We start from the raw sequence: 13,870 nt of genomic DNA, 5'->3' as shown, positions 1-13,870 counted from the left end.
ATCATCAGAATGATTGATTAGTACAGAGATCATAGAATCAGAATCTTCAGGTAGGTGAGGGGATAGGTAATAACCAGAAAAATATGAAATAGTGACTCTTAGTTTACACAAAAGTTACACTGAAGATCTTACCCTAAAAAACAGGCTACTTAGGCATTAATAAAAAAGAATGTAGTACTGACAGTTTGTTGTGATAAAATGAATATATCTTAGGGTATTCCCTCAAGTCCTGCAAATGTTTTTGAAGTTCAGTAGGAATCACTGAGTACTTGGTATTGAACTTAAGACTGAATTAGGGGGCAGCTAGGTGGCACAGTGGATAGAACCCTGGAGTCAGGAGGACCTGAATTCAAATCTGGCCTGAGACACAATAATTGCCTAGCTGTGTGACCTTGGGCAATTAACCCCATTGCCTTAAATAATATAAATTAATAAATTATATTACTTTAAATAATAAATTATATAAATTTTAAAAAGACTGAATTAGAGGCACTGGTTTCACTCAATCTCAGGAACACCCCCACTTTAAGGGTAACATGGAGTTCATCAGTGTGGGGAGGGGCAAAGACAATGATAATGGGCATGGACTTCAAATCCACAAAAAAGATTTCTTCACTATCATCCATAGTCCCCGTCTTTCCCCTTTACCTCCATGCTAAAGGTTTTCTTAGGGGGTCTTGAAAATTCTTCTCTCAGGGACCTTGCAATATATTTCTTGGAAGTCTGGCAAACCCACCATTTAAGGAGTACCAAAGTTTTCTCTATTCTGAAAATACAGATGACACTTTGTTTTTTGACAGTCTCTTCTAAAATGTCTCTTTATGGCAATAAAGACATACAACCTCTTGAGATTCAGGCATCAGAATTGCTAAAAGAGAGGGGGCTCCCTAAATTTTTGGCTTTTTCTTTTGGTACCTTTCTTTCTTGTCCCTTATATAGATACTGAGTGATGGCTTTGATATAGATATCATAGAGATGGAAGAGACCTCAGAGTTCACCCAGAACAACTTCTTTGGTTTTTAGATGGGAAAACTGAGGCTCAATCAGGTTAAGTAATTTCCCCCAAACCAGACAACTAACAAGTTAGTGAGGTAAGGATTTTAAGGCAGTTTATTAAATCCAGAACACACGATTCTTTCCTCATAGAGTAATTGTTTCTTCTCAAGGATGGCCATTCATAGGTATGTATATTTTTTCTTTACATGCCAATCTGATCAGATGTGATGAAAAAAATTGCAAATATCTTTGCTGTTCTCTTATGGTGGCAAAGAATTGGGAATTGAAGGAATGCCCTTTACTTGGAGAATGGCTATTATGGTATATGAATGTGTTGGAATACTATTGTTCTATAAGAAGCTATGAGTGGTCAGCCTTGGAGAAGCATGGAAAGAATTACATGAACTGATGCTGAGTGAAGGGAGCAGAACCATGAGAACATTGTACACATTAACAACAACATTGTGAGTTGGTCTGTGATGGATGCATCTCTTCTCAGCAGTTCAGAGATCTAGGATAACCCTGGGAGACCTGTTATGGACAATGCCATCCATATCCAGAAGGAAAAAAAACCAAAACAAAACCAAAAAAACAAAACAAAACCAAACCACAGAATCTGAAGGGATACTTTGTTCACTTTTTAAAATTTGCTTTATGTTTTTCCTTTCTATCCCCTGGTTTTCTTCCTTTTTCCTTAGTTCTACTTCTCATACACAAAATGTAATATGTAAATATGTTAAGCACAAAAGTACATATACAGCTTTACCATACTCTTTGCTGCCAAGGAAGTGGGGGTCTGGGAAGGGAGGGTGTAGAAAAATGTGTAACTTAAAAATATGCAAGTGGATGAATGTTGAAAAACTCCCATAACCTGTTAATTGGAAAAATAAAAAAATATCAAATAAACTCAGTTACAGTTGCTGTAATTGATTAACAATAGCTAAAATAGCTGTTCTGGCATTCCCAGAGTTAAATGAATCTAACCCTGCATATTTCTTTTTTTTTTTTAGTTAAAAGTATTTTATTTTTTCCAATTACTTGTAAAGATAATTTTCAGCATCATTTTTGTAAGATTTTGAATTCCAAATTTTTATCCCTCCTTCCCTCCCTTCCTTCCCTCTTTGCCAAGACAGCAAATAATTTGACATAGGTTATACAGATTGGTGGGATTCAGCTGGTGTGCACCAGAATACTTAATTTTATGTTGAGTTCAGCAAACCGGTTGGTTGTTAAAATGGCACTTGTAATCAGGATTCTAAGGTGGGCACCTGAGCACCACCCAATCTGTAAATCACAAATTTATATTCCTTACTCTTTTTTAAAACATGCATCTGCACAATAGCATTGTGTAAATGCCCATAGTAATGTTCATTCTGTCTGTAGATGGAAAAAAAATTGAGGGATTATTCTTAAAATTCATTATACCTTTGATGAATTACTACATTTTAATTCCCTCATTTTTGTTACATCAGTAAACTTAGCATATAATGTAAAGAGAAAAAGTGCCAAACAACCAGGGAGTGACAAACTGTCATTTGTTTCTGCTTTGTGTTATGCCAAAAATTCTACCGAGATATTGTGGTTACACTAGTGTTCCCTGACCAGTGAAACCAATAGCTGGGACACAGTGAACCAGTAGAAATACAGATTTCAAGGATTTTCTTACTGCCCATTTTGGAAGCCCTGGAAAGAGAAGAAATAAAGGAGTTAGAATAGGTAGAATGAATTTTGGTTCTGCATACGCTTCAATGCTGGCTGCTGTGGTCATGTGGCTGTTTTCACTCCATAAGGATATGTTTGCTTAATGTGAGTAGTATAACACAATCTAGTTTTGTGTACCTCTTTTTATTCTTTTTTGAGTATTAAATGCATGTAATATTAAATTACTTTTCAGTATATTTGCATAGTTAAAATGGTCATTAGTGCAGAGAACTAATTGTTAATTTATTTGATTTCCACTACTGGTTATACACGTACCATCATGTTAAACATATTTCCATATTAGTCATGTCATGAAAGGAGAATCAGAGCAAAAGAAAAAAAAACACATAAAAAAAGTTAATTTTAAAAAAACAAAAATAATATACTTTGTTCCACATTCAGACTCCATAGTTCTTTCTCTGGATGTGAATGGCATTTTCTATCACGAATCTTTTGATCACTGTATTGCTGAGGAGAGCTAAGTCTTATGATAGTTGATCATGCATAATGTTACTATTAATGTTCTCCTGGTTCTTCTCAATTCACTCAGCATCAGTTCATTTAAGTCATTTCAGGCTTTTCTTAAGACTTATGATTTCTTATAAAATCATGGTATTTCATTACATTCATAAACTACAATTTGTTCAACCATTCCCTAATTGATGTACATCCTCTCAGTTTTACTATAAATATTTTTGTATATAACTCTGCATATATTTCTTTGTACTTTTTACAGTCGGTTATAAAAGTGGTTGGGAGTTTCATTATTTTCTTGGATAGATCCTGAAACTTCAGTTCTTTGCATGTGCTACACAATTTTCCATTCCTGTATATCTTACACCCTAGCAAAATTACTTGGGACATTAGGATACCAGAGAGGACCTTAAAAGGTCCAATTGAGAAGATTTCCTAGCCTGTCGGACATAAGCTCTTAGGAGTCTATTGGATGCTTCTATAAGTTTCTCTCTCTCCAGGTGAAAGTTCATTAAATTTGTAACATTCCCCCCAAGTGATGTCTCAGGGACATACTTTGTGACTCTGTCCCCTCTAATGATGGTTTCCTTGAGGACTGGATATCATGCAGCCTCCTGCCATCTGGTCAATTCATGATTCACCTGTAAGAGTGACTTTTGGGTGGTCAGAACTGGCCTCAGCTGAATTTTGAGCTCTTTCCCTCAAAGCTTATTGGAATGTTGCAGAGAATTCCACAAATATGGAATATCTTGAAATGGTATCCTGCCACAGTCCTTTAGTTTAGTTTTCTGGCCTAGCATCTGCTGGTGCTTTGGGTTGTCTGCCTCCACAGTGTAGGGTTTTTCAGTGTTGCTGCTAATTGGTACCAAAGTACTAGTTCTCTTAGCCTTGGTTCCTTTATTCTTACTTTAGGAAGTGAAGGAACAATGCCAAGAATGAGTGAGTCAGGGGGTAGCTAGGTGGTGCAGTAGTCAGGACGACTTAGTTCAGCCTCAGACACACACTTAATACTTAGCTGTGTGACCTTTAGCAAGTCATTTAACTCCATTGCCTTGCAACCCCCCCCCAAAAAAAAGGATCAGTTAATCAGTTTATGGGGTGTGTGTGTGTTCAACCTTCTTTTGGATTCTAGAGATTGCTGAAGTTATTTTATCTTTGGCATATAATTTCTATAATGGAGAAATTTGAGAGGTCATGGGGATCCAACTTATTGCTCACTTGGTGTAGTTGTTAGTAATGCAGATTAAATTTAAGAGTCTGTTTTCATTTTTAGAGACTTGTTAAACCAGTACATTCTTGGCTCTATAAGAAGAAGGACTGCATTTTTGTCTTTGTATCTCTAAGGACCTCATAGATAGCAGGCCTTTAATAAATTTTTTCAGTTGATTGATTTACAGATAATAGCTGCCTAATAAGTATTTGTTGAATTGAATATGTATTAACATCCTTATTTTTCAAATGAAGTAACTGAGTTCTTTAGGTGAATTAATAGTTCCTTAGTTGAATGAATAACTCGCCCAAGGACATTTAGATAGGTGGTAGGAGAATATAGGCCCTCTGATTCCAGATCCACTAATCTTTCTCCTCTACCAAGGTATTGGGTTGAGAAAGTTTAAAATGACTATCTTCCAGTCAACTACCTGGTCTTTATATGATTGTCTGTGAATTGAGAGTAATTAGCTAATGAACCTCTAAGGTATCTTAGGAATAATATTTTCTGAGTCTACAAAATCTTTTGATATAGGATTTTTCAGAAGAATTGAAAATGTTACATACAAGAAAGATGGTTTTGACCATATTTAGCATAGTATCTTGATTATTGTGGACATCCAGATAGAAAATTGGTTTGAATTGATAACTAAGTATTGTTATATTTAGTATTGCAATGAACTGGGTTTTTTGAGATATTGTAAGCCCCCCTTTTTCCCCAATCAGAAGTGTACAAACTTTTCTCTTGATTTCTAGGCACTGGAAAGACCTCAACGCTAGTCAAATACGCTGAGAGGTGGTCTAACAAAAAATTTCTCTATGTGGCATTCAACAAGAGTGTTGCAAAGCAGGCTGAAAACATGTTCCCAAGCAATGTTACCTGCAAAACTTTTCACTCCATGGCCTTCAGAGACAAAGGGAGGCTGTATGTATTGTCACTACCATCATTATTGTTGCAAATTATTACTGTCTTGCATGTGTATGATGTATGTGTGTATGTGTGATATATATAAAACATAATTTATGTGATATGTATATGATGTTTGTGATGATTTTTGAGCTGTACCCAACTATGATAGTAATTAAGTAGAACGTTTGACATCATTGTCCTTATTTACAAATAGAGAACATAGATTGAGTAACTCCCCATTTCAATCCTCTTAAATTTTGAACAGAAACAACAAAATTTATGCAGATTTTCTCACATGCAAGGACATAAGTCTTACCATTTTTCTTCCTACTTATGGTGACTCCAGAATGTGACAAAATCTATGAAAGACTCATATGTTGAATATTTTGTTTTACTATGAACCTGACATTAGACTTCATGTTTCTTACCTGAAGATCAACTTATCTTAAGTTCATGGAGTTCATCAGCAGATTCTTTTTTTTTTTTAAGTTGTAGTTGCTCTGGAAGAGTAAAGTGTGATCTGTAGCTGGAGAAAGAAAATTGACTTTGATTAAATCACATATTCTTGAAGAATTAAGATTAATATAATACTTTATATTATGAATATATTCTTATTTGATCATGACAACAACATGAAGATGAAGGCAGGTTAGGAATTATTATGGTCTTTTGATTCCTAGTCCAATATTCTATAATATGTACACACATGCACAGATACACATATAGATCCATATTGCAATTTGCTGTTTATTAAATAACTTTGGATATACGTTACAGGTACCAGATAGAGAAGAAACTGAATCCTTTCAAGCTCACACCCTTCATGGTCAACTCTGTCCTTTCAGAAGGGAAAGCAGGGTTCCCAAGGGCCAAATTAGTATGCAAGACATTAGAAAACTACTTTGCCTCTGCTGATGAAGACTTGAACACTGAACATGTGCCCTTATGGTGGAAAAACAATCAGGGACAGAAGGTCATGGTAGATCACAATGAAAAGCAGGTAAGTTTTTAAATTGAAGAGTGTTGACATGGTACTGGTACACTCAGTTTTTCTCTCTTATGGTTGTCTTTGTCTCCTTTTAAAAAAATTTTTTTTGAGAGTTTCTAAGTTTACTGGAAAAATAGCAACAGCATATAATGAAAGCATCTCTTGGTATTATATTAAAGTTCATCCCAACTGTGTGCTAGGTAACTTGCAGATCAAATAAATAGCTAAAATCAAGACATTTCAGCATTTCTTTGATATTAGAGTCCATTTCTGTGATCTCCTGATTCAGAATTTTAGAGCAAAGACATCAGGGTATCCTTTCTTCAGTAAAGATAGCTCTCATAGGGCAGAGCCTCTCTGGATCCATTTCATTAGATAAAGTAACATAGCCCTTGATTCTTTTTAAGGAACTTTTGGCCCCAATTGGGGAAATCTCCTAATATATATATTTGACAGTGCTTATTCCTCATGTGGAAATAAGTTGTATTGATGTATTTTTTTTTTTTTTTAGCTTTTTCTTTCTGGCCCAGAGAAGCATCCCAAATAATAGATGGTATTTTTTTTTAAAGCAAGAAAAAGAGGAAAAAAAATCAACACTGCAATCATTACAAATATGTATTATGTAGTCTTTTTTTTTTTTATAGGTTTTTGGAAGGCAATGGGGTTTAAGTGGCTTGCCCAAGGCCACACAGCTAGGTGATTATTAAGTGTCTAAGGCCAATTTTGACCTCAGGTACTCCTGACTCCAGGACCAGTGCTCTATCCACTGTACCACCTAGCCACCCCAAATATGTATTATGTGCAACACTTGTGGGTTCCTGTTTTTCTACAGAGGGATAAAGTGGAACTGTCTTCTAAGGGATAAAGTGGAACTGTCTTCTCAAATCTCTTTTTTGTTGGTGGGGGAGGCTGTAGTTAAAGTGACTTGAGCCAAGTCACACAGCTAGCAACAGTCTGAGGTCAGATTTGAACTTGGGTTCTCTTGACTCTAGGAGTCCACTGACTACCTCACTACCCCTTTTCATAGCTATTCTTTCAAATATGCTTGTATTTCTTACAATTTTGCAAAACTGACTTTTGGGGCGGCTAGGTGGCGCAATAGGATAGAGCACTGGCCTTGGAGTCAGGAGACCTGGTTCAAATTTGGCCTCAGACACTTAATAATTACCTAGCTGTATGGCCTTGGGCAAGCCATTTAACCCCATTGCCTTGAAAAATCTAAAAAAAACCCCCCAAAAAACAAAACCCTGACTTTTTTGATGTATGTGTATGTGTGCTTCTTTCTATTTATATTATTGTAGTTTCTATGGATGTATTTTTTATTCTGTTTACATTATTGTGCATCAGTCCAAGTAAATATCTGCATGATTCTCTTTATTCATCACATTCATCATTTCTTCAAGACAGTAATATATTTCATTATGTTCATGTACCATAAGCTATTTAGTCATTCTTTGATCTATGGGCTTCTACTTTGTTTTCTATTTTTGCTATTCCAAATTATACTTCTATAAATATTTTGTAATATATGAGGACTTCTTATTAGTGAGCTCCTGATCCAGTAAAATGAAATAACTGATTCAAAGTTTATGGACATTTTAATCTCTTTATTTGCATAATTTCAAATTGCTTTCCAAAATGGTTACATGAATTCATAGCTCCACCACTAATGGCCCAGTGTTAGTATTTTCCCATATCTATTCAACATTGACTATTGCCATCCGGTAAAGTTATGTTTGTATATGAGGTGAAACAACAGAATTGTTATAAATTACATTTCTCCGATTATTAGTTCTTTCATGTAGTTGTTATTAGTATGTAGATTGTTCTTTTGAGAACATTTTGTTTATAATTTTTGTCAGCTTAGCTATTGGGTAATGCCTATTGATCTTATATTTATATCTATTTTTTGTTTATGTATTTTAAATCCTAAAACCGTTTTCAAGTTTATCTGAGAGATTTGATAACACAATTTTTTTTTCCTTTTGACTTTTCATCCTAGGTACATTAATTTTTTTTTAATTTCATATAATCACACTATCTGTTTCATCTTTTTTAATTTTCTCCATCTCCTCTTTGGTTAAGAATTCATTGACCATTGAGAAATATGTGACCTGTTTCTCTTCTAATTTTTTAATAACATGCTCTTTAATATTAATATCATATATTCATTGAAAATATATTGAGGTAATATGGTGTGAGATGTTGGTTTAAGATTAATTTCTATCAGACTGTTTTACAGTTTTCCCAACAGTTTTTTTAAATTTAATTTTATTTTGAGTTTTATAATTTTCCCCCTAATCTCCCCCCCCCACACACACACACAGAAGGCAGTCTGTTAGTCTTATTAACCATATTGCTCCAGCAGCATGACCAGGAATATCTCGATCCAGTTTAGAGACAGGATAATGATAATGTTCATTCTTTTTTTTAAAAAATTAATTTATTTATTTTGAATTTTACAATTTTTCCCCTATTCTTACCCCCCCCACCTCCCACAGAAGGCAGTCTGTTAGTCTTTACATTGTTTCCGTGGTATACATTGATCTAAGTTGAATGTGATGAGAGAGAAATTATATCCTTAAGGAAGAAAAATAAAGTATAAGAGATAGCAAAATTACATAGTAAAATAACAGGTTTTTTCCCCCCTAAATTAAAGGTAATAGTTTTTGATTTGTTTTCAAACTCCATGATTCTTTCTCTGGATACAGATGGTATTCTTCATTGCAGATATCCCCAAATTGTCCCTGATTGTTGCACTGATGGAATGAGCAAGTCCATCAAGGTTGATCATCACCCCCATATTGTTATTAGGGTGTACAATATTTTTCTGGTTCTGCTCATCTCACTCAGCCACAGTTCATGCAAATCCTTCCAGGCTTCCCTGAATTCCCATTCTTCCTGGTTTCTAATAGAACAATAGTGTTCCATGACACACATATACCACAGTTTGTTAAGCCATTCCCCAATTGAAGGACATTTGCTTAATTTCCAATTCTTTGCCACCACAAACAGGGCTGCTATGAATATTTTTGTACAAGTGATGTTTTTACCCTTTTTCATAATCTCTTCAGGGTATAGACCTAGTAATACTGGTAGTGCTGGATCAAAGGGTGTGTATATTTTTGTTGTCCTTTGGGCATAATTCCAAATTGCTCTCCAGAAAGGTCGGATGAGTTCACAGCTACACTAACAATGTGTTAGTGTCCCAGATTCCCACATCCCTTCCAACATTGATCTTGTCCTTTCTGGTCATATAGGCCAGGCTGAGAGGTGTGAGGTAATATCTCAGAGATGCTCTAATTTGCATTTCTCTAATAAGTAATAATTTAGAGCAGTTTTTCATATGACTATGGATTGCTTTAATTTCCTCATCTATAAATTGCCTTTGACCATTTATAAATTGGGGAATGGCTTTTTTTAGAAAATTTCACTCAGTTCTCTGTATATTTTAGAAATGAATGCTTTGTCAGAAATACTATTTGTAAAAATTGTTTCCCAATTTACTACCTTTATTTTGATCTTGATTACAGTGGTTTTGTCTGTGCAAAAGCTTTTTATAATTTAATCAAAATTATCTAGTTGATTTTTTAACAATGTTCTCCATCTCTTCCTTGATCATAAACTGGTTCCCTTTCCATAGATCTGACAGGTATACTACTCCTTGATCTTCTAGTTTGCTTATAATATTGTTTTTATGTCTAAATCCTGTATCCATTTTGGTCTTATCTTGGTATCGAGTGTGGGGTGTTGGTCTAATCCAAGTTTCTTCCATACTAAATTCAATTTTCCCAACAGTTTTTATCCAAGAGAGTTTTTATCCCAATAGCTGAACTCTTTGTGTTTATCAAACAGCAGATTACTATAATCATTTCCTGCTATTGCACCTAGTCTGTTCCACTGGTCCACACTCTATTTCTTAGACAATACCAGACAGTTTTGATGACTGATGCTTTACAATTTAATTTTACATCTGGTAAGGCTAAGTCACCTTCTTTTGCACTTTTTTTCATTGAATGCCTGGAAATTCTTGACTTATTATTTCTCCATATATATTTACTTACAATTTTTTCTAACTCATTAAAGTAAATTTTTAGAATTTTGATTGGTAGGGCATTAAACAGGTTGATGTTTACCCAGTTATTTAAATCTGTTATTTAAATTATTTGTGTGAGAAGTGTTTTGTAATTGTTTTCAAAAAGTTTCTGAATGGGGTGGCTAGGTGCCCTAGTGGATAAAAGCACCGGCCCTGGAGTCAGGAGTACCTGGGTTCAAATCCGGTCTCAGACACTTAATAATTACCTAGCTGTGCGGCCTTGGGCAAGCCACTTAACCCCATTTGCCTTGCAAAAACCTAAAAAAAAAAACAAAAAAAAACTTTCTGAGTCTGCTCTGGCAGATAGACTCCTGGATATTTTATATTGTCTGAGGTTACTTTGAATGGAATTTCTCTTTCTAGCTCTTTCTACTTTATCTTAATAGTCATATATTGAAATGTTGCAGATTGTTTTTTTTAAGGATTTAGGTATTTAATCTCCTCTTCACTTAACCTGGGCAACTTATATTTTTGTAAATATTCGTCCATTTCACTTAGATTGTCAAATTTGCCCATAGAGTTGGGCAAAATAATTCTGAATTATTACTTTAATTTCCTCCTTATTGGTGGTGAGTTCACCTTTTTCATTTATAATACTAGCAATTTGTTTTTTTTAAATCAAATTGACCAGAAGTTTATCAATTTTATTTTTTTCATAAAACCAGCTCTTAGTTTTATTTATTAGTTCAATAGTTTTCTTGCTTTCGATTTTATTAATTTCTCCTTTGATTTTTAGAATGTCTAATTTGTTATTTAATTGAAGGTTTTTTAATTTGTTCTTTAATTTTTTTAGTTGCATATTTAGTTCATTGATTTCCTCTTTCTCTAATTTATTCATGTAAGCATTTAAAGATATATCCTCTGACAGCTGCCTTGAATGAATCCCATAGGTTTTGGTATGTTGTTTCATTATTGTTGCCATTATCTAGGATGAAATAATTAATTCTTTCTATAATTTTTTGTTTGATCCACTCATTTTTGAAAATGAAGTTATTAATTTCCAATTAGTTATGGGTCTGTATCTCCCTGGTCCAGTATTGCTTATGATTTTTATTGCATTATGATCTTAGAAAGATATATTCACTATTTCTGCCTTTCTGCAGTTGATCATTGGTTTTTTTTTTGTTGTTTTTGTTTTTTTTAGGTTTTTCCAAAGCAAACGGGGTTAAGTGGCTTGCCCAAGGCCACACAGGTCATTATTAAGTGTCTGAGGCTGGATTTGAACTCAGGTACTCCTGACTCCTGGGCCAGTGCTCTATCCACTGTGCCACCTAGTCACCCTGATCATTAGGTTTTTATGCCCTAGTACATGGTCAATTTTTGTGTAAGTGCCATGTACTGCAGAAGAAGAAATATATTCCTTTCTATCCCCATTAAATTTCTTCCATAAGTCTATCATATCTAGGTTTTCTAATAATCTGTTTATCTCCTTAACTTCCTTCTTATTTATTTTATGGTTAGATTTGTCTAAATCTGAGAGTGGGAGGTTGAGGTCTCCTACTAGTAGAGTTTTGCTGTCTGTGTCCTCCTGTAACTCTTTCAACTTCTCCTCTTAAGAATTTGGATGCTATACTATTGGGTGCATACATATTTAGTATTGAAATTACTTTATTGTCTATGGTACCTTTTAAGATAATATAGTTTCCTTCCTTATTTCTTTTCTTTTTTTTTTTTTTGGCAAGGCAATGGTGGCTTGCCCAAGGCCACACAGATAGGTAATTATTAAGTGTCTGAGGCCAGATTTGAACTCAGGTACCGCTGACTCCAGGGCTGATGTTCTATCCACTGCGCCACCTAGTCACCCCCTTATTTCTTTTAATGAGACCTATTTTTGCAGCTGCTTTGTCTGAGATAAAGATTGCTAACCCTGCTTTTTACACTTCATCCAAAGCAAAATATATTTTACTCTAACCTTTTATCTTTACTTTTATGTATCTCTCTGCTTCAAATGAGTTTCTTTTAAGCAGCATATTGTAGGATTCTGGTTTTTAATCCACTCTTCTATTTTCTTATATTTTAAGGGAGAGTTCATCCCATTCACATTCAAAATTATAATTACTAAGTCTTTATTACCCTCCATGTTATCTTCCCTCTTTTTTGTATTTTTCCCCTTTTTCATTTTTCCATATTCTCCAGTATTTTGTTTCTGAATACCACCCCTTCAGTGTATTTGCCCTCCTATATATATATCTGTCGCATGTAACTGAAAATATAAAATATTAAAAATATTTAACAATCAAAAAAAGTATAACTTAACTTTGGTGGTATTGTCATTTTTAATTACATTGTTTTGACCCAGGGCGGCTAGGTGGTGCAGTGGATAAAGCACCTGCCCTGAAGTCAGGAGTACCTGGCTTCAAATCTGATCTCAGACACTTAATAATTACCTAGCTGTGTGGCCTTGGGCAAGCCACTTAACTCCATTTGCCTTGCAAAAACTTTAAAAAAAATAAAAAATAAAGATTATTTTGATCCAGTCATGAACACTGACTAATGCTCCAGTCATTTTTTTACTTTCTTTTTCTTTTTTCTTTTTTTTTTTAAAATGGGACCATGGGGGTGGATAGGTTGCACAAAGGATAGAGCACCGGCCCTGGAGTCAGGAGTGCCTGAGTTTAAATTTGGCCTCAGACACTTAATAAACCTAGCTGTGTGGCCTTGGGCAAGCCACTTAACCCCCCATTGCTTTGCAAAAACCTAAAAAAAAACCAGGACCATAATTGAATCTAAAATCATTTTATATCCTTTGGAACATAACTTCCAGGTGTTTCATGCATATTATAGTTATTCAGAGTGAGATTTCCCTTTTCTGTTATTACCTCTTGGGTTTCATTGTTTTATATAGAAATGCTTTCCGTGTTTCAGGTTTTTTTTTTTTTTAGGTTTTTTTGCAAGGCAAATAGGGTTAAGTGGCTTGCCCAAGGCTACACAGCTAGGTAATTATTAAGTGTCCTGAGACCGGATTTGAACCCAGGTACTCCCTACTCCAGGGCCAGTGCTTTATCCATTGTACCACCTAGCCAACCCTGAGGTTTTATTTTGTAGCCTGTAACTTTGCTGAAGCTATTAATTATCTCAATTAGGTTCTTTGCTAATTCCCTAGATTTTTCTAAGTAAATCATCATATCATCTGTACATGGGATAACTTTTAATCTCCTTTTTAAAAATCTATCCAACATAAGTATTTTAATATTGTTGTATTGCTTTGCTAGAATTTCTATATATCAAATTATATTTGAGCATCCTAGTTTTACTCAAATATTTAATGGTAAAGGTTCTATGGAGTTGTCAAACTGTGGCCTGTGGGCCATATCTAGCCCTATCTTGTTTTTGTATGGCTTGGTAGCTAAGAATGTTTTTTACATTTAAAGATACAATAAAACTTAATGTAAAAGTTGTTCTTAGCTCATGGATCATAATAAACAGTGTTCCCTATAGTTTGCTGACTCCTATTCTATCTGTATTCTCATTGCACATGATGTTTGATTTTAGTTAC

At 34.5% G+C, this 13,870-nt stretch overlaps 1 protein-coding gene across 6 annotated transcripts in view; it reads left to right on the top strand.

Moving 5' to 3' along the window:
• FBH1 (F-box DNA helicase 1) overlaps nucleotides 1-13,870 on the top strand; it is a 121,648-nt gene that overhangs the window by 67,908 nt on the left and 39,870 nt on the right. For all 6 annotated transcript variants that reach the window (XM_074194900.1, XM_074194899.1, XM_074194901.1 and 3 more), the window contains 2 exons: nucleotides 5,137-5,305; nucleotides 6,068-6,290. In XM_074194900.1, the coding sequence (XP_074051001.1) occupies nucleotides 5,137-5,305; nucleotides 6,068-6,290 (392 nt within the window). The remainder of the gene's footprint in view (nucleotides 1-5,136; nucleotides 5,306-6,067; nucleotides 6,291-13,870) is intronic.

This window comes from Macrotis lagotis, chromosome 7 (genome assembly GCF_037893015.1).
Source record: "Macrotis lagotis isolate mMagLag1 chromosome 7, bilby.v1.9.chrom.fasta, whole genome shotgun sequence".
NCBI classification, from domain to species: Eukaryota; Metazoa; Chordata; class Mammalia; order Peramelemorphia; family Peramelidae; genus Macrotis; species Macrotis lagotis.
This window is presented reverse-complemented; position numbering and strand designations above follow the sequence as displayed.